At 41.1% G+C, this 22,114-nt stretch overlaps 1 protein-coding gene across 11 annotated transcripts in view; it reads right to left on the reverse strand.

Moving 5' to 3' along the window:
* The window catches only part of mark2b (MAP/microtubule affinity-regulating kinase 2b), a 40,856-nt gene that overhangs the window by 15,920 nt on the left and 2,822 nt on the right, over window positions 1–22,114 (reverse strand). For 7 of the 11 annotated variants that reach the window (XM_034556706.1, XM_034556705.1, XM_034556701.1 and 4 more), the window contains exons 2-13: window positions 8,533–8,700; window positions 6,948–7,001; window positions 5,961–6,009; window positions 5,684–5,749; window positions 5,213–5,283; window positions 4,859–4,915; window positions 3,028–3,264; window positions 2,224–2,343; window positions 1,219–1,333; window positions 919–1,031; window positions 414–488; window positions 74–131 (exon numbers count right to left, since the gene is read on the reverse strand). In XM_034556706.1, the coding sequence (XP_034412597.1) occupies window positions 74–131; window positions 414–488; window positions 919–1,031; window positions 1,219–1,333; window positions 2,224–2,343; window positions 3,028–3,264; window positions 4,859–4,915; window positions 5,213–5,283; window positions 5,684–5,749; window positions 5,961–6,009; window positions 6,948–7,001; window positions 8,533–8,700 (1,183 nt within the window). The remainder of the gene's footprint in view (window positions 1–73; window positions 132–413; window positions 489–918; window positions 1,032–1,218; window positions 1,334–2,223; window positions 2,344–3,027; window positions 3,265–4,858; window positions 4,916–5,212; window positions 5,284–5,683; window positions 5,750–5,960; window positions 6,010–6,947; window positions 7,002–8,532; window positions 8,701–22,114) is intronic. The other 4 variants (XM_034556707.1, XM_034556708.1, XM_034556699.1 and 1 more) reach the window with 2 other exon arrangements.

The following is a 22,114-nucleotide window of genomic DNA, read 5'->3' on the forward strand; positions in this document are numbered from 1 at the left end:
TTACTACACCAAGTTCTAAAACATATGATTATTATAATTATAATTTTTTTTTTTGTACGATCCGTCCACTCACCGTGGTCGGTGGCTCTGCGGTTCTGAGGCTTCTGGTTGGACGACACACTGCGCTGCACCTTAGAGAGGCAAAGTGGACATCCGGGTCAGTGTGGTATTCTATATGTCAGAGTGTTTACACACACACGTACAGCCGCTGTCAATCCACAGAGCCATTCCCAGGGGAAAGCTACAACACTGCTGGTTGCTTTGCTTCACCTGTACCTGTATGTAGGTCAACAATCTAAAAACCTAAAAATGAGCTACGTCAGAGAAGATTCCCAAGGTTCTCTCGTGTCACTGGCTGGAGTTGGGAGACCTCATTGTGTGTTAGCAGAAGACATTATGTGTTCTCATTGTACCTTGTGAGGCGGTGAGGGGGCGTTTATGTTGCTTACATCACATCCTGGCCGGGGCTTGATGCCACTTTCATCCAGCTGAGGGAAAAAGACAAATGTGGAAATCTGAATATGAGTATCGGGAGGAGATGCAGAGAGACTGTGGTGTGGATACAACAAACACAAAAGAATTAAAAATATCATTTAAATGTTTTTGTTTTTTTTACTGTTTTGAGCATAAATATATATATACATATATATATATATATATATATATATATATATATATATATATATATATATATATATATACACAATTCAGAGATCACAGCAACTTGTTTGGTCTGATGATGAAAGGGAAGACCTACATTTTCGTGTACATAATGATGAACTCACAAGAGTTGATTTGAGTGACAGTTTCCTGTATAACTTCAGTGCAACTGCAGCTCAGAGAGCTCTGACAAACCAACATTACATGGCATAGTACTATGTAACTTAACGGCATGTAAATGTGAGAAAGAAAGTGTACCTCAGAGTTCCTATAATCCAGTAGCAGGTATGCAGCCATCACATCATTGTACTTCTGGTTCACCAGTGAGTCCTTGATCTCCTCCTGAGAGAATCCCATCGTCAGCATGATGTCTGGACACACAAAAGCAGTTTATAATTAGAATGGTGAACTTCCTGCGAGTCCATCATTTTTCTCCTTAAGATGAATTTTCCTTGTGTGTGAGTGGAGAAAAAGAACATTTGTACTTGAGTAAGCATGTGCATCGGGGGAAGAAAGGAACAAATGTAGAAATTAGTTTCTGTGCGTTTCCATTACTACCTGTCCTCCTGGGGTCTTTATAATCTGGCTGGGGTTCGATGTAGGGTTTGAGTTCTTCCTCCTCGTGGCCCACATTCATCCACCGGTCCCTCATTATCTGCTGTTTGGAGGAAGCCAGAACGGACGAAAGGGATACAGGGAGAAATAAGATTTCACATTTCAAAGGTTAAGGAAAGGTTAAGGAGCGAAAGAGGAGAGGAGAGAGGGCAAAGAGAATAGTACAAAAGAGTCACCTCAGGACAATTTGGCAAACAATGGTAGGGATGCATAACTGAACTGAACTTGATGAATTCATTCTACATCATTCATCTCTTTCCATCACTAATCTTGACCATTATTTAGTATACTCTGAGGAAAACTAGGGTAAACCACATCATTCTGTTGGCTGCTTAGAAATGTAGACACATTTTAGGGTAGGTGTAAATGAAACGGTCACAGGACTAAATTCCAACACTTAAGCTAGAGTCTTCTTTCTATATTCATACAAGGCTGCCGTAACATTTTGAAGAGAAGAAGACACAGGAGAAAGCCAACATTATGGTATGTTTTTAATCCAAAATGTTCATGGGAATCTGTTTCTCAGCAGCACATATTTATCTACCTGGTCTTCTTTTTTTGCTAATAACTTCCATATAAGACTAGTTACGGTCCAATTACCTCTCAGTGCAACTAATTCAGTAACTAATAACTCCCAAACTAACATGTATTTACGATGGCTTTAAAAAGCACTTTACACTTCAGCAACAAACTCACATATAGTTGGTGAAGCAAGTCTCGGTCTACAGTTTAGTACCGTCTGTGCTACGTACACCGCTAGATTAGCAACTTAAACATCAGTGGTCTGGCTATTCAGAGTTGGACAATTTTCATTATAGTTTTCTTTTTCAATTTAAATACAAGACATTTTAAATCTGTTGATGTTATGATTCTTTTTAAAGAATCCAAAGCTCCTGAAATAAATGTTTTGTTTGTGCGTGTGCGTGCGTGTAACGGAGTGCAACGTACCTCGAGGCTACCTCTTTTGGAGGGATTCAGAATGAGGAACTTTTTGAGCAAGTTCTCACAGTCGGTGGACATGTAGAAAGGAATCCTGTATTTACCACGCAGTACGCGCTCTCTCAGCTCCTGGAGATGGACACGGGCATGAAAAGTCAGCAGCAGACTCTAAAAGTCCACCTTCAAAACATAAACACAATCCTTTTCTCTCCTCATCCTCACAAAAGCCTCAGATTCTAAAAGCAGCAAACTCACATGAATGTGTGGAGTGCACTCCAGACTATCCAAATGTTTCCAACGATTAACTGAAAATGAAGGTCTATGAACCAGTGTTTGATGATAAAGGACATGAATCTCATCGCTTTATGCAGTTTAATATCATGTGGCTTGAATTAGCCAAGCAGCAACCCAAAATGATTCATATTGTTGTTAAACAAGCTGGTGGGCATTTCAACAAGCAGTTCCAACACAGTGGTACTGTAGTTTGTTTGTGACGTTATCAAAACATATTGCTCATACTTCTCCTGGTACTTTAATGATGCGGATATTTGATTGTAGCCTATACTGCCATATAATATATATGGAAATTGATTAATTCAACAACATAATGCAGTCACCAGGAACAAATAATCAACATCACAACGCCTGTAATCTACACATTCACTCTCTTTTGAGTTCTGTTTCTGCTTTCTGTGGGGAAGAAGGAACCAAAACCAGCATGACAAATACTACAACCACCCACAGAATACAGACATCTGCTTATGTAATGAACATGAGCGCACACACACAAAAACACTCTCTCCTCTTCCTGACCTTGAGGTTCTGTCCATCGAAGGGCAGCGAGCCGCTGACCAGTGTGTAGAGGATCACCCCCAGGCTCCAGACGTCCACCTCAGGCCCGTCGTACTTCTTTCCCTGGAAGAGCTCTGGGGCGGCGTAAGGTGGAGAACCGCAGAACGTGTCAAGCTTGTTCCCCATAGTGAACTCATTGCTGAAGCCAAAGTCTGCTATCTTGATGTTCATGTCTGCGTCCAGCAGCAGGTTCTCCGCCTGCAGACAGAGAGAAAAAGGAAAAAAACATCATGATGTCGGGGGAAATAATATGGAAAAAAGGAAAGATTTATTAATATGCTGGGATTTTTTTTCTTCTAAATCATGTGCCAGGAAATTACACACCAACACTTTTGATTTGCAGTGTGTTACAATTGTAATGTGATCTTTCATTTTTCCACATATGGAATCTTTTTGCTTCCACTTCCCATCCTCCACAGGAAGGCTACCCTGTCATGCAGTGTCAGTGGAACAAAGATGTTCTCTGAAATGCTAATTCTTTGAAGATAATATATTCCACAGATAGTCGTCTGAAACACTTTTCTCTGGGGAAAAAAGAAAACTGCTGGGTGGCGGAGGAGTTTTTCAGAGTAATGGCATGGGGCCTACAAGTTGCACACAATGGGCTAAGTGAGTAGCCACAATTTATTCCTGTGAGTGTAGGTTTCTATCCTTAGCCTAAAGTGAGCCAGTGGGCAAGGAGGCTGGGGTTGCCTAGCAACAGGTGTGCGCTCCTTTACACTTGCTCTGAGAACTCTGCCGCTACTGTGTGTTTGAGTGTGTGTGTGTGCACATTAAATACAAGACTGACGTCATCTCAAGGCTCTGACCCAACAAATACAATAAAATCATCTATAGCTCATGAACAATAACCTTTCTAGTTGACCAACAACACAATTAAGATTAAGTCCAAGATTCATTAGTATAGTAGTCACAGCAGTATAAACTATATGTTGAACATGATTGCAGCCATGCTGGGTTTTTCCAACTTGGTTTTAGTCTTGTTGTGCAGCAAGCTCATCAAAATATGCTCCTGCAGTGTAGGACCTACTAGAATTAAGCCGGTGCTGGATTTCACAATACAACCCCACAGATGAAGAGTGATTAGGATAAAGGGCAGGATGGTACGCATTAAAATAATGAGAACCGTCTGCCCTCCAGAAATCTTATTCCCCATGCTGCCTGTTTTTGTAAATGCCAACCATCATTGCCTGCTTACAATGTAGAAAACAAGTGTAATGACCTTGGTTAAAAGCATTGAAATTGTTGATAAAAAAAAGCCCCAATAGCCATTACAGGGAAAAACAACTTTGAGATGAGAGGCTCCTGTATGGTTACTGTAGAAGTAATCATGATAATGTCTTGTCTACAGGTCTAGCTGCTGGCACAATAAGAGGATTTACAGCTCTGCATAATACTAGGAACCAAAATGACCTGGAAGCATTAAACCTGTGTGTGTGTGTGTGTGATTGTTGCATTTCATTTTTGGCACTGTTTGATGTGCATCAAAGAAAAGAAAGGGAAATATATGAAGAGACAGATGGAGAGGATGTTGTAATAGGGAACACAACGGGAGAATTGCATAGAAATACAATTGAGTATGGGTACGTGTGTTTTTGCCCTCGCACATGAAGGAGGACATTATATCGTCTTTGTGATTAACCTCTAGGCCGCATGTTCATGGGGGCAGGATTTCATTTCAAAATGTCAAATTCTATGAACATTTATGAGAGAGTGAGAGAGAGGGAGATAGAGAGATAAAGAGAATGGGGTTTTAACACTCAATGCAATTCAACAATGTTTGTGTTCTCACCTTGAGGTCTCTGTGTACTATACACTTCTGATGGCAATACTGCACCGCTGACACAATCTGGAGAGAGAGAGCGATGGAGTGAGAGAAAGGATGACAAAATATAAGTAAAAGTTTTAAAAGAAGTAAAAGACACAGTTCTCCATTACGATTTCATCAGGAAGCAATCATGAGGAAGTTGGGATGCAACATGTAAGTAACTCCCTTGACTGCTTACATTTAATGATTAACATTCAATCATTAAAAACACAAAAGGCATAACTGATATGGGCCAATGAATTTATTGATAAATTAACTGAACATGTATATCACACTTATGCCTTAAAGCAACAGCATTATTTTCTCCAACACACAAACCTGTCTGAATTTGGCACGGGCTTCTTTCTCCTTCATCCTGCCATGGGCCACCAAGTAATCAAAGACTTCTCCTGGGAGACACAAGAGAGGAGGAGAGCCGTTTTAGTGTTGGAACCTGATACTTGTCTCCTTAAAACCAGAGTATTGGGTCAAGGGGACACTGACATTGAAAATAGTTGCCTTTAGTCCCAAAGTACGGGCACTTAAATTAAAATACAAATACTGGACAATTTACAATAAGAGTATTTTTCAATGCAAAGGGGATAGAGATGGTCAATAACCAAAGAGAACTAAACCCATTTTCTTTCTTTTTTTTTAAACTGTCTATTTCTCATACCTATCCTTTGGATAAAGTACTTGCAGAGCCTGTGTATAACCAGGGGAGGTAGCTTTTCATTTGGGAACCATTTGTTTCGAAAATACAGAGTGCTTAGCCTCAGGAGGAATGATTTCACAGTGACGCGCACTTACCTCCACTCGCGTACTCCATTACCAGGTACAAAGTCTTCTCTGTCTCTATCACCTCAAAGAGCTTGACTGGAGGTGGAGAGAGTACGATTGGACGGGGAGAGAAAAGTAAAGTGAAGGGAGACAGGGCCCAAAAGAGAAGGCCGGGAGAGTAAGAGTGAAAGGGAAAATCAAAGAGACGAGAGAAAAAGGATTATTATGATTCTGGTTGAATGTGTGACCTTGATACACAGTCTGGTGCTCAGTGAGTGACGACGCCTCACGTTTCAGTGTGACTCACCTATGTTGGGGTGATTCAACATCTTCATGATCCTCACTTCCCGGAAGAGCTAGGGGAAAGGAAATAAGAGTGTGAACGTGTGTGTGTTGTTGTGAGTTACATTTACATTCTAGATGTTCATGTGCAAATGACCAACAATAGATTTCATATGCACATGTCGATCAGAGTTGTAATCATTGCAAAGTCTCCAGAATCAATATTTGTAATGAGGAAGAATGACACTGGAAACGAAAACATTCACTTTCAGTTCATGAGCATGTGGTTCGGTTTACTACAAGGAAAATAAAAACAAACATTTATTACCCGAGGTCTGCCACAATTTAGGATTTTTGGGTTCAACGGGGCAATGCCCTCAGCTGGTTGTAAATTCACTGCGTACTAATTTAACCAAGTCTTGCTCAACGCCATCAAGTCTCTTTCCGTGGTTAAGGTGTGAAGAGACACTTTTGACTCATTACAAATTGATTTCCTCTGACTCAGCAGATACGGTCAAACTACGCTTACAGGCAAATTATCCAGAAGACACACCAGAGACAGTGTACAACATTTATCACTGAATTTATGTTCGTCGGCCCGGTCAGTGACTTTGCCATGTTTTTACATTTTCTTGTCATGCGCTCTCGTCTGTCTGCATTTGCACACAAGTGTCTGTTCCTTATGTCTGCGGATGCATAAGTGATCGGTCGGTGTGTGTCGAGTGCGTGTCGAGTGTGCGGGCAATACATGGTTAGAGAGTGTGCGTGTAAGTGGACAGACCCCACCCTGCCACGATCAAAAGAAGTAATTGCAGCTTGTTTCCTGTAATTAAAACTCTCTCTGAAAACTAGACCACTTCAGAGAGAGAGAGGGGGAGAGAGAGAGAGAGAAAAGAGGGGGGCGTGGGGCCGGAATGGTGACTTAAAAATGACTTCTGAGAAAAGGGATAAGAAGGACTGAGGTATGGATGGTGTGCCTGTGTGAGTGTGTGCGAGAGAGAAAGGGACCCACCTTCTGCAAACTGGAGGAGTTGAGCTGCGTCTTATCAATGATCTTTACAGCCACCTAGAAGCAAAACAACATTAATTTAGACTCCTTATTCATTAATCACACTTGCTGTAGTGGGTTTGACGCATCCCGCTCACACGAACCTGCACAGTCACACAGCCTGTGACCACAGCACACATGCGCACTGCCATCATTTTGGACATATCACACACACAGAACATTCACAAAATTAGGTGATAAACACACAATCACAGCAGGACGACAGTTGCATAATAAGGCAATATACAGACAGGGACACACACACTGAGCTGAAGCATGGTTTATACAAATAACATAATGGAGGTCTATAGTTCATAATCCAACAGTGGGCACCAACGAGGGAGACAGTGAGAGAAAGATGAGGAGAGAGAGAAATAAGGAAAGGAAAAACAAAAAATAGAGAAACAGGCGGATGGGAGGGATTCAAAGTGAGAGATGTAGAAAAAAAGGAATGAGATGGAAAAAGAGTATAGGACGCAAAGAGAAACCCCATATCCCATATCCATCGCTCACTGTAAACTAACTAATTTCTTCACTCCTATTTCTGGTTGTGCTCGTCTGTCTGACTCTTTCATGCCCTCTGACTCTCCCTTGTTTTCTTTCTTTCTCTGTGTGTGTGTGTGCGTGCGTGCGCCAGCAAGTCACATGGAGTGTTATCAGGGTGTCAGGCAGAGCTGTCACACATTGACAGAGCCAGCCTCCCCCCACACACACACTCTCACACACCCACATACCCACACACATACATACAAAAGAGTGTACTTGACTGGGCCTCAGACAGACCCCAGCATGGGCTCATTGCAGACGCAGCGTTTCCCTTAAAGGGACAGACCACTACGTTACATCACATCTGGAAATCACAATGAGACAGAGACCTGTAGGCTTCTCTATTCAAGCTGACAATGGAGATATAATCTCCTGCAGCAGATGTACCGTCTCCAAAGCCATGCAAGTCCAGGATCAGACCAGACCTACTGTCTGTCTGTCACAGCATGAGCCCTCCTCTATCCTCAGAAACCAGGAAGGAAGATTAACATTTAGTCAAACTAGGTAAAGTGTTCTTCTTCTTTTTATCATCGTGGCTAATTTAAAATAGATAAATAAAATAGAAAGTGGCTAAAAAGATTTGGAGTCCATTTGTAATTGACTGATGGCATAGAGTCAATGTTTTTTTTGGCGATATTCCATTTGGTTTGTGTCAAGGAAACCAGTGTGATGCTTACTTCCGGGGTTGACCTAAAAAATACGACACCCAAGCACGCCTTTATTTCCCTTTCTTTTAGGTTGAACAGTCAAAGCAGTTCAGAGTAAGATATACCTACTTTTCTAGACAAAGGTTTATGGTTCCTATATTTCTTCTTCTTGAATAGACAGTTTCCAGTTAAAGTCTCCAAAATGTGACTAAAATGGCTTAAAATAAAAGTCTAAAGTTTAGAAAGTCAGGACAACTTATATATAGTGGAAACAAAGGATAGATTTAATCTATCCACCGTGTGTGTGTGTGTGTGTGTGTGTGTGTGTGTGTGTGTGTGTGTTCGTGTGTGTATACCTCTTTTCCGGTGAGGACGTGTCGTGCCAGTTTGACCTTGGCGAAGTTGCCTTTGCCGATGGTTTTTAGCAACCGATAGTTACCAATGTGCGGCTGGTCATCTGATGTGGTCGTGGAAACGGAGTTCCGACATCGCGGCATGCTGGAGCGCCCGGTTGACTTGGTCTCCTGAGAAGAGAGAAGTCAAGATGTGAGCACAAGAGGGCATGATGACTTGGAGGCAGAAAGTGCTGGAAAGTGACAGTGAAATGTGCCGGAGCAAAAAGCGGAGGCAAGTTTTTTTTCCCCTTCTACAGTGCCATCAGCTGTCCTGAATACTTTGTCAAAACCTCATCCGCCCTTACAAGCTTTAAATATCCTGTGATTAAATGTCCCATCAATACAGAGCCTTTGATTTCAGTTTAATTTTATGTTTAGTGTCACTGTTTAGTTTCCACTTTTCAGTAGTGGAGAGACATTCATCTCGTAGGCTAGTGGAGTGTCATTCATCCACATAAGTGGGACATTACCCAAAAAAACACAAAGATATGCTTTAAAATAAAATGAGGTTGGGTAACTCTCTACCCACCTCATCGACACCTGAGAGACAACAATGCCCTTAAAGTAACAGTTACTATCTCGCAAAAACTATATTCAGAACAGAATTATAATTCATTCATATTTTAAACTCTGTTTCTAGAGCCGCAACCGTAATGTTCACAACAGCAAAGTCACTAAATAAACTCATTAAGTCTCACTGGAAACCATCTATCTATCTATTTGAGAAAAAATTAAGGAAAAAGACATCAGTAGATATCAGTCTCCTCCTGGCCTCCCTCACTTAATCCATCAATATTAGGTTATGAGCACATGTCATTAAGAGCCACTACCCAAACACTGAAACTGTTTGATAACACTGGTTCTCTTTTGTCGAGTCAAAGTTAAGGTGCTGGGACCCAGAGCTGAGTCTTGATGTTCCTATAGTTACTGTTTTACTATGGGTAATGTTTTACACTGCAGACAGTCATGGAACAATATGCATCACTTGGTAAGATATTCCCATTGGGCTTCAAACGACTCAACGCCTAAAATAATATGGTACCCTGAGTTCATTCACTGTGCGACTTTTCTTTGAGCCACCAAAGCCAGAAGTTATTTTAATAATCTCTTTATATGGTAGTAAGGAGTAGAAATGCTTCAGTTCATCTTACAGCAGACAGTAGGTCTTTAGAGTCATACACACACCCACAAAAAGAAAACAAAACCTTGCTGTGCTGGCAAGTTTTGCATGGTTGGCAACAGCGATTGGGTTTCAACTCCAGGAAAGGGTCACAGCAAGTGTGCGTGCATTTATGTGTGTATGTGTGTGTGTGTGTGTGTGTGTGTGTGTGGTGTGCGTGTGTGTATGATCTGAGTGGACAGGTGACGGGGATCAGGGTCAGAGGAGCGGACGGCTGGCTCCAGGGTGACGAGACGCAAACACACACACACGGGCTGTGACACGAACACCGGCGCAATGATACAAGAATACACACCGGTGCGGGTACACCGACGCGCACACAGCGACATAAATCACAGACACCCCTCGGAGATCTGACGTCAACGACAGGGACGGCCCAGTGAAATTCACACTGTTGGCGCGCACCAATCGTCTCTTTCTCTTGTTCTCGTTGTATTCAGCTAATTATCACTCTCCATGAACAAATTAGAGGCTCGCATTACGTCCCAAATAACCAACAGACCACATTTTCATCAACATCTCCCTCCCTTCATTAACACATCGAGGGGATAGAAAGGACCCCGTGATTACTTCATCGTGTTTGTGTGTTTCTTGCTCCAGATGGTATGATCTAACGTCTGTGTCCCAACCCCCCCCCCCACCTCCACTTCCTCATGCTGACAGTGCAGACCTGCACAAAGTGTAATAGGCCAGATTAAGCTTCAACAAAAGCAGGGGAACTGGGATTAAAAACAAATGACAGTTACATTAAACCCAGAGGACAGGGGAAGGTCTTTATGGGGCCCTGCGAGAGGGGGAAGCAAATCATTTTTATTTTTGGATCATGTGGGAGATGGTGAGAGAAACAGTGTGTATGATGTGGACATTATTCAAGACAATGAGACCCAATCTGACCATTAAAAGCTGAGTTCTAGACTGGTCCTCACAGACGTCTATGTGATCTAGCACTTGGAGATGAGACATGCTATTTCCTTTGTTTTGATGGAATTGAAAAAGGTGTGGGAGAAGATATGCAAGTAACATAATTTACACATGAAAAGTCCAAATACAAAAGTTGAAATTAAGTGTTTCTAAAGAAGTGTTTCTAAAGAAGTATATATATATATAAAATGTATTATACAAAGAGAATGTGACATTAAGACTGCAGTCATGTTGACAAATAAATTTCACTTTATTTTGTGACGGTGCATTACATAAATCCCAGGCTGTAATACAACAAAATAGCAAAAACTCAAGGCCAGTGAATGTTTTTGCAGCTGTGCCGTGTATTTGTAAATTTGCGTTATTGTATATAGGACAGACTCTGAAGATGCTTAGGTATAGTTCTTACCTATTGAAACTAAGTGTTATTGTAGTAATGCTCAGAGAACTGCTCTAATAAATGGGACAAGTGAAGATATGAAATTCCACCACGTCCTGTTTCTTTTATCGTAACATGATTTCCTAAATATATGTATGTAAAAGTTTCTCTCATCGCGGTGGAAGATTAGCGAAACCTAGTTTTAGTCCCACAAAAAAGCAGAGCCAAAGTAGCCTTCCCAAAATCTAAATAAGTCTTTTTCCAAAAATGACAAAAAAATTTGTGTTGAAAAATTACTTCCTACTATGCATGTAAACCAGTCTGATATCCTGTATAACCTGATGATCTCATCCAAGGAAACTGGTTTCTGGGGTGCTGACCGACAAATCTAAAGCACTCTGTGATTTGGGATAATTGGCTGATATTGGGAGACAATAATACACCTAGGGCACGATATGACACACGTTGAGATGAACACATTGCTTTTGAATCAGAGTGTCTACTCTAGCTACCAAACACTCAACTAAACCGTCCAACCACACAACTGCAATGAATTACCTGGTCCAGGCGCCTTAACAAATGCATTACCAAGGACCGGCCTACTGGGACTTTCCACAACAGTGCGTCATTTAATAAAAAAACTAAATAAAAACAGACCACAACTAAACATTTTATGTAACTCTACATTTTCAGGGCACTCCATCGCAGAGGGAGCTAACCTACTTTTAACTTCACGACATGCATTTTACAACACAACTAGAAACGTTGCAGATTCACATTCATAATATAAAATATGAATCGATTAAACTGTGGTGCATTATTAAGCTGTATACAGCCTAAGTAGGGCTTAAATGTATAATTTGAACAATCAGTACAACTCAGCGTTGCTGTACTACAACTTCAATGGATCGCACACTCGTCCAACCAGTCAGCAGGCGTAACTTTTAATTTAGTCGTGTACTGGGACCTTTGTGCAAAGTAAAGCAAGCAAATCCAGGCGTTTCCTCTGAGTTCTTTCCTTCTTCCACAGTCTTCAACTCTTTGGTCTTCCTTCTCTCCTATCCTCTTTCATGTCAGACTATTTTTGTCTTCTAATTCTTCCTTCATTTTTGGGCAGCTGCAAGCAAAGCAACCCCCCCCTCTGCCCCCCACACCCGTCCCCCAACTCACACACTGCATATCCAGCTCTCCTCGCTCCCCTCAGTTTTAAATATAGATGTGTTGGAGGACAATAAGTGACATCATTGTTTTGTTCTCACATTACTCTCTGATGCTGTGTGAGAAGAACAAACTTGAAACCGCTCAAAGAATTTACTGACTTAAGATTCCGGTTTAGTCCAAAGGAAACTTGGCATATAGGCTGTGAAACGTCCGTTAAATACAGAGTTGACCGTATGCTCACTGAAAACGCAGGGTTTGTTAATGGCACTTCTCTTGTGGAAGGAGGAGAGGTAGTTCATTGGAAACAAAGCCCAAAGATACATGCATGTAAACAATCACATGACATTGTTGACCACTTCAAAATTACCGGTCAGTAAGCAGAGCAGGGAGAAAAGGTACTTTTCAAGTACGCTTAATTTAAATTACATTATATTTCTACAAATAAACAACCATGAAAAGAAGTCTTTCATCTGATTCGTTTCTAATTTTCCAGTTCAGTGAATTGTTTACATACATCTTTCAGCTCAGATGTTTTGGAAAGCATGTCCATGCCAGATGAGTTTTTCTACCACAACCATCATTCAACTTGAGTTCACTGGCTACCGTGTCACGCCTGTCAGATTGAGGGCAGACTTGATCGCTCTTTGCCTACCGCGTAGAGACCATTAGTATAGTGTTTATATCCGGCCCACAAATTCAGACCCCCAAGACACACAGAGCCATTTACTGCCACACTGCAAACACCAGAATGTGCATGTGACCACAGACACACACACACACAACACAAAGCCAATACTCGTTGTGTTTTGACACGTGTTTTGACTCTCCCTCATTATCACTGTCCTTTACTAATCAGAGTTCTTGGAGGAAGGCACTCCGATACAACCAGAATGGTGCGGTTCAGAAAGTGACCCTAAAGAATAGTTGTGCGTCGCATTATTACCAAGAGACGGCTCAAGCCAAATGCAAGATAGGCAAACATAGGCAAAAATGTCATCAACAGCAGGGAGGCAAAGTAGGGGTAATACAAAGGAGAGGGGAGCTTAAAAACACACACTGTGGGAAATTAACACGACAAATCAGGCAAAGCTGAGACAACTTAACACCGTTTACGACACTGCAAAGAGGAAAATGCTCTCATCAGCTCCGACGACTGCGATGCAAGATCCGGTCAGCCTTCCACATCTTTTGTTCTCCCAGTTTCTCACCCTGCCGGAGTAGGCGTCCTCGCCTTCCATGGCAATTGAAACTCACTTGAGATGCACCCATTGCAATATTTATGGGCGATTCCATATTCACTTTCACCGAGTAGAGCTTGAACGCATCATAATGCAAGTCAATGCAACCTACATTAATGTTAGCCGTTAGCCCGTCGGTCACTCCGATTACTCTGAGCGGTATGCATGGGAATGAATAATAATATTAGATATAAATAAATAATAATATAAGTGTCTTGTTCCAAATGTTTTACGATCGCTCCTCCGCGGCCTATTTTGGACACGAGCTGCCACACCGACGACATATTTGAACTTGGCTGTGAGGTTACAGTCTGCACCGCGTGTGTAAATGTGACCAGCGAAATATCAGAAATATGAGACTGATTGGCCGGTTTGTCCATCAATGTTGAGTTAGAGAATTACAATATAGGGTTGTGTTACACAGAAACACAATATTTATCCTATTACACAACTAAAATAATGTTGGCATCAAGAAGGGCTCAACAGAACAATGAAGACCGCATATCTCGACAGACAAATATAACCTATATTAAACTTAATTAAATTTAAGAGTAATAAGCTGCACACCCGTTAATTAGGTTAAACTTGGGGTCTTATCACTTGCACACTATCAAGAGACCATTTCCCACAATTTTATAATACATTGTCATGTTTGATGTTTTACCCAAAATGGGAGCATATCTGAAGCTGTGCAAAATGCATTAAAAGGTTTATTGTACCAAATAAAGATGGTGGTTAATATAAAATTGTATAATAGAAATTTAGCTGTCATTGATTTTTATACAACACTAATTTTGAATGTCACCAGATCTCCGCACACTGTAGGGTTTTGGCTTCCCATTCACACTGAAACGCGGTCCGAATTGTTAGGACAGCCAAACCCAGAGCGCTCTGTCCAAACTGGCATAACTTGATAGAAAGGGTGGCAATACTGGTAAAAAAAAAAAAAACACTTTTCTGCTCTATAAAACACTTAGGCAGCAGCTCTACGGTTCCACGAGTGGATTACTTAGTGTACGATTCGATTTAAAATTCAATGGTGAAGATTTCATTATTTAGAATGATGTATTGGGAATGGTAAAACTGGGGCAGTAAAACACAAATGGCCTTTTGTAGGAGAATAACTGGTGTGACAAAGAAATACTTGAATCTATTTAAACAATATTTAATATTCAATCATGAAACTCAATCCAATATTTGAAGAAGATATTTTCATTTCTAAAAACAAACGCTATATGTGGAACAAACAAGCATTGGATACATAACACACCACCACATACAAAAGCTGCTGCATTATACTGAAATTTGTAGGTGGGAGGACACACACACAAACACACACTGCCCGACTCTAGGTCGTGATGGCTGTGTTGCCATGGAGATTTGTCGCTTGCTAAATCCTGCCCTCTATCTCGATGTTTGTTTGTATCGTTATCATCCTGCTTTCATTTTCTCTCGCTCCCTTCTTCCTCTCCACCATTATTTATTTTTCCTACCCTGCAAGTCATGTTTTTGTTTCCATTGATATGCTCTTTAGCGGCAAGATTGGTTTCTAGAAGAAGAAGAAAACAAAAAGAGTTGTGGCATATCCGACGGTGGTCAAAAGAAATCCAACTTAACACAGAAGATCACCACATTTCGCCAGCTGTATAGTAGCTCTCACTTATAAACACCAATTACGGCTGCTATTAACTGGAACTACTAGATAATTACAAGGAAACACCAACAGGGTATACGTTTGGGAGGGCTCATGTGAAACAAGCACTCTAATGAGAGGGATATTAAAAGGATACAAGTTTAAAAGCTGCCAAATGCCACCAGGTTGAACTTGTAATGGAAAGGCAGTTAAACATGACCAGAATGTATAGTCATCCAGTGTGTTTGCATACATCTATTTTCGGCAAAGGATGGAAAGAAAACAACAAATGTACACAATCGTCACACACACACACACACACACACACACACACACACACACACACACACACACACACACACACACACACACACACACACACACACACACACACACACACACACACACACACACACACACACACACACACACACACACACACACACACACACACACACACACACACACACACACACACACACACACACACAGGTCAGTCTAATGGGAAAATATCTTTGAAAATCTTATAGCATAAGAGTCTGGAGTTTATAGTTTTCTCTGTCAAACCTTTTCCTGCACTAGATAACATTTATATATTGTGGTATGAATAGGCCTGCTCAGCCTATTTCAACACTCCCGTGTCTTTTCTTTTTGTGGATTGTGTGACATTTTATATGCATTTAGGATGAGGATGATTTCCAAAATGCAGAGGCTCATTGAGGGTCACAGGACCCATTTATAGCTTCAAGCACAGCAAAAAAATACAGTCTGTGACTCATACCAGTATAGCTTCTGGTGACAAAGCAGAACATTATTTCATCATGCCTGTGTTACGAAAAATAAACAATAAATCATGTAGTCTCTGTAGAGGGATTTTCACAGCTAAATATTTTTCAACTTTTAATGGTAAAGCTAAAGCTTAAGACCCAGTTTATCCCCAACTATTGCACCACAGCTTGTCAACCAACAGTAACTATACACTTGAAAAGCTTTTCAGTTGTAGTGCTGACGTGTGCTTTCTGCTCGACTGGCTCAAGTCTCACTGCAGTGCAAGACTGAAAAAGCATGTAACAATAGTGATCTGCGCAATGTTTCAAATCACAGTTTTAAATAAATGTTCTGCTTTCATGCTCCTTTGTCGCCTCTTGTATAACTTTGCAAGGCCATATCTGATATAAAGTATCGCCAATATATGCGTACAAGCTAGCCAAACTCTTCACCCACACATAAGGCTTAGTATATTTGTGAGAGGCCCCTTACTTTTAGCAAGGTGGTGTCACGCTGAGTCTCAGTTTGCTGTGAATGTAGTGTCGGGTGTGTGTGTTCTCTTGAACTGGATTACCCTAACCTCCTAGGTATGTGTATATTTGTGTGTGTGTGTGTGCGTGTGCGTGTCAAATCAATTCAGAGCTCTTGTTTGCTCTGTTGCCTTCACAGTTGAGACACGCTGCGCAGCACTTCCTTTGCGTGCCCTCGTTGTGCTGCTATGCAACTGTGCGCGAGTGAGTGTGAGCAGTGCATGTGAGCCACCAGAGCAAACAGGTCCGTGTAGCGTTCACAGGCTGGCCGATTTCAAAAGCGGATGAATACATGTATAGATCGAGGTGGTACAGGGTTTCCCGCTGTGTTTTATCACAGGTTCAGGCCCCTGAAAAATGGACCACCACCTCAAACTTTTCCCCTAAAAGATTTTTTTTTTTAAACTTGTAAAAAGTAAAACACGTAAACAAAAAAAAAAAGGTGCTATTTTATAATGTAGGCGCCTTATTTTAGCTGTGTGAGAATGACTATTGTTTAGGCAGTTATCTAACAACTAAGTGGCTTATCACCTCGGCTAAACAATTTTATGTGGAAACCCTGGCACAGTGGTTTTCAGAGTACGGTTAAATCACAGGAAGAGTGCCACAGTTATTAGCAAAGGTAAAGTAGGCGTGATGTTTTATATGATCACAAATCCCAATTTGAGGACAGATTTAATGAATCAACTGGGTTCAATAAGCAAGTCTGTAATATATTGTGGGTGTAGACTCCATGAATAAAAGATAGGGAATTAATAGCCTGATCACGAAGGCTTGCTTATCCCACTATTTGATGTGAACCCCAACTAGCCCAGTTTCACCATTCAGACTGGATTTCTGAATCAGTGCGACACAGAGATCAGAACGTTTCATCCAAAGGACGCAGTCTGCAGGACGCTAGTGGTAAAAGGACATACGTTAAAGCCACAGAATCAAGTTGCTCAACAGTTGGGGCCACTAAAAAGGATTTAAAACAAGTCAAAGACTGTTAAGCAGGTGAATAAAGTGCAAGTGTAAGTAACATCACAACAAACATCTCTGACTTGGACTGCCTTAGCCCTGGGAAACATGTTTTGGATACTAAGCAGCATTACTGCCACCTGAAAGCAGCATTGAGTGAACAAACAATAAAAGGCGTGAAGGTTTGCCTCCAACACAAAAGCGCATCTTGGAAACCTACTTTGATTTTATAGCAACATATGATTGCTAAAACAGCACTTTTATCTGTAGTTTTAGCTTTACTCTTCCACAGTTGTTTTCCTCTTTATGATAATAAAAAGGCAACAAATGCAACTTGGGCGTCTCTCGCAATTTTTCATTAAACCTTTACTAGAAATCAAAAAACACATTTGATCACAGGAAGAAATCCAAGCATTCACGGCAGACTGACATTATATGACAAACCGAAAAGGCAAATTACATTGAAGCAGTGAGCACGAAATGCACACGCCCTCAACTGACTGACGTCAAACCCTTCAATTCACAGGTCTACAGTTAGCTGCCACACCTACCACGCGGCTCGACTGGAAAGGCCTGTTTTACCCTGCTCCCTGAGACAATCCCCCCACCCACCCACACACACACACACACACACACACACACACGTTGGTTAAACACCTAGTTAGCACCTGCTTGTCCTATATTTAAGTGTCTTCCGGAAGTCTGGGTATAGGAGGAGGTAAAGGAATACAAAATTAATTAAATCAACACGTAATTTGGATCCAACCAATAACTTACTGCATGTGTCTGCAGACGAAAATAAACGAGGACTGCTAGAGTGTGTGTGAACATGATGGAGTGTGTGATCCACTGTGTGTGTGTGTGTGTATGTTTGCAGCAGGTTCTCTGTTGCTAGGGCCCTGGCTAGCTTTGTCTTTTTGTTCATCTGCCTAGTGACTGGTCTGGTAAGGAGAGAGGCATAATTTATGGTTTCCTGGGCGTAACAGCAACATACGTGTGTGTGTGTGCGTGTATGCGTTTTGGTATAGATTGCTTAAAAGATGATTCATCAATGGGGAGCAGGGAAAAGGCCAAGCAAAAAAAAAAAAAAAAAAAGGCCAACACTGGAATATCACAACACATCTTCAACAGCATACCTGTGTCAGTACTCTCACACATTCAGCGTTTCTCCCGCTCTCATCTGTATTATATTTCCAGCCCAACAGCTTTCACGCTCCCAAGGTGTCAGGCGAAATACATCCAACTGTGTTCAGCTTCACTCATATTTCCAATACTATGTTTGCTTTGTTTTTTGTTGCTGTGGCGCTTGATGGCATTTTGAACCTTCAACCGTCACCATTTCCTGTCATGGTGCAGGTTACAACGGTCAAACTGGAATGGACGGGAAACTAGGGCAGAGGAATGACAAGATTTTTACAATAAGATATGGACTTTGGGAATAATTATATGGATAACACTCATGGCCAAGAATCTCATTTTCAATCCAAAAATGGGGGAAATGCAACACAATCTGCAAAAGAATCTCTTGTCCCACTACTTTTCATTCAAGTAAAGGGAAATTACAACTCAAAAGACACCATCACACATTAGTGTCAAATATAGTGAAGTATCGATACTGAATATTTGAAATGGTTTCAATACTCCTTTCCCGTAGTTTCGATGCACGGGTACCAGCTGTGTTTTCTGCTCCCTTTCTCCCCTCTAAAAGTTGCCACACACACTGCCATTTATCTTTAAAAACAAAATTCTTAATTTGTATGCCTGCAATGTTGTATTGATCAGACCCACTAGGTCTTATTTTGAGTTTCAACTTTTTCTTTCTTCTTCTATATTAAATTTTTTTTTTTAAAAGTACTGTGTGGCGCTTCTGACCACTAGTAATGTTATGGATATAAGTTTTTACGAGTGGAGTCTCCTTTTGTGTTTAAAGTACAATCGCACAATAAAATGCATGCGCCTCACATGGAATTGGCTTGCGTTTGACGTGATACACATTTTGTGGTTTGTTTTACACTATTCCGCTTATCGATAAATGCGGTGTAATAAAAAGGCAGCGTAGCAAAACACAGCTAGTAAGCAAACACGGATGTAAAGAACAACAGTTCAAAATACGGCTTTGCAGCTATTTTTAAAATGAAGAAAAATTGGAAATGCAGCACGATTGTTAGAAAAGTAGATTACACACATGTTCTGGAGCGAAACGCTGAATGTAATAACTTGTTTGTTTGAAAAATAACTTTTAAGTGTTCAAATGAAAAAGCTTTTGCATCGACTCTGCCAGCTGCTTGGACGAAATGATGATCAGATGATTCTCCTTATTCCCATGCCATATAAAATGTAGTCCTCCTGTACAACAGATCCCATTCCCACTTTTCCTGTTTGATAAAGTACTACACAAACGGGGTCAATGTTCAGAGACAGGAAGTAGGCAGAATAACATGACGGTAGTCATTAATTTTTTTTTTTTTTAAAGACTGCATGCTCAGCCATCCTGGAAAGGTAACTTTTTTTAAAAAAGGGCAGAAGATGGCTTTCTTACTGTTTTTTAAGTTCTTGCAGGAACTTTTCCTCGCCTTCACTAAACTCAGCTTTAGTATAAACCAAGTAGGTAAGGCCGGCCTTTTATGCCTTCATATGGGCCATCTTGTGACTTGTACTTTATTTCCTTGTTCCTTGTCTTTATTTCCTTTGTCTCATTCATAAATAAACCCAAGGATACACCCAAAGTAAAAATGACAATGAAGCCCAAAATGTACTTTAGTCACAGTTTACCGTCTCTTGTACATGGCTTCTACAACGAGGAAATATCGCCTGCACAAATTAATGGTTCGAAGACGCTCACACTTCCATGTGGGGAGGATCCAGCTTGCTTGGCTAGTGTGAAACTACCAAAACAATGAAATGGAGGATGAAGTAACAATTGAAGAGGCAGACCAGTATTTCTGGCTGTATTAGTCTGTCTTTTCAGAAGACGTGGCTCAATGAATAGAGAGGGAACATTTTAAAAAAGGAAATCAGACAATAACTGATCATGTCTGGGGAAGTGGACAAAAAGCACAAAGCTTCTTAACACAAGTTGTGCAGGTTTCGGACCAAATTACTGCAATTTTAATACCCGTTTTTTGAGAAAATACGTGGTTGTTTTAATAACCGTACCATTCAGAACCTGCTCTATCCTCGTATTTCATACAGATTCCTGGCATTCAAGGTTGAACTGGTGTCACACTGATAATGAGTGTCATATCCACATAAGTTCCTCAAACTAACAGCCAGTACCTAACCTTGTGTAGCAACATGTCACATCAAAGCCACTTAACATATCTGCCATTTCACACCGTCGGAAAGATGTCAAAAGTCACTTCACTATGTTTGACAGCTCTCTTATGATATGCGCCCAGCGGCTGTTTATGACGACCGGATGGTCGTCGGACTAGGCCAGTAACTTTTACAACACAGATGTCCACCAGACTTTCAGAAACATTAGCAGCTTAGTTTGCCGGTCATGTGTGAAACGTACGTGCAAACTTTCCATCTAAGTCAACTAAATCGCCATCAGGTGAATTTCATGTCAAGTATAAAAAATAAATGGCGTTTTCCAGTCAAACAGTCGTTTTGCAGATACACAGTGAGGATATTTAGAGAACGTTTGCCTGACCGAGCGACACAGTCACCTATTTAGATCAAAATATACTGACGGGAAGAGTCATGTCAACACTCAACCCGGCTTCATGTCTGGTGCCATTTTGTCCTGTATCTTGAGACCTGACACCAAAGGCTTTCTATACATGGCCTTTAAAACAGACTGTGTTTGTGTGGGAGTATCCATCTGTGACCCTTAGCCTACAAACCCAGTTAAGGACTTGCCATGACCCCAAAACCTTTTTTTTGTACACCCCTGGATCATCACTCGGTGCTGTAAGAGCAGCAGGGGTGCATTCGGAAAAACAATAGCACTTCAGCAAAGCAACACGGGAGGCTGTATTGGTACAGTCGATTAGCTCAAAGCTACACAAACAAGGCATACCAGGAAGTTCAGTTTGGAGGTTATTAATTACCAAGATACCAAACTTAACTTTTCACAGCAGTATAGCTCCCTCCCATGAATTCAATGAGGAAGATTGCAAGTATTGAAGTTTAATATCAGCTTGTTTGTTATATCAAAATGTTCAAAAGACAGCAAACTTAATTTAAGACAGCAGCCGTAAAAATCCCCCTGGTTATAAAGAGGACCGGTGTGTGTATTTGAGGCTGTTACAGTCAAAGACTTCTATAACCAACTGTATTGTTTCCGATCTCTGTTTCAGGTAAGGGTGTAGCCATGTAAGAATATGTATGTCTTATTTACCCAACCTACCTGTCTAGCTGTCAATCTGCTTTCCTGCACACTAATGGGGGCAGTGATCCATTGAGTGAGACAAGTCAGCACACACGCCGACACTCAGTGAGATCATGGTATCAACAGACCACTTCTGTCACCATTATATTTGCACAAGAAGCGAAGACAGACAAAATCTTTGAACCTTTGAGTCTCCAACACCTAAAGGCTTCCCTATTGGCTGGTAAGAGCAGATCTACAGCGTGGTTGGCTGTGCAGCTGCAGCATACACACCTGGGTTGGGCTTTCAATGTCTCAGGTCGTAAACTGTTTGACAGAGGGTGCAGTTCTTTGGACAGATTGACAAAAAGGAAGCAAAAAAAAGAAAGAAGTACAATTAAATAACACCTCCCTTATTTACAATGTGATTTTCCTTTAAAGGCCACAAACGGTTTCAG

This window comes from Cyclopterus lumpus, chromosome 18, assembly GCF_009769545.1.
Source record: "Cyclopterus lumpus isolate fCycLum1 chromosome 18, fCycLum1.pri, whole genome shotgun sequence".
Taxonomy (NCBI): Eukaryota; Metazoa; Chordata; class Actinopteri; order Perciformes; family Cyclopteridae; genus Cyclopterus; species Cyclopterus lumpus.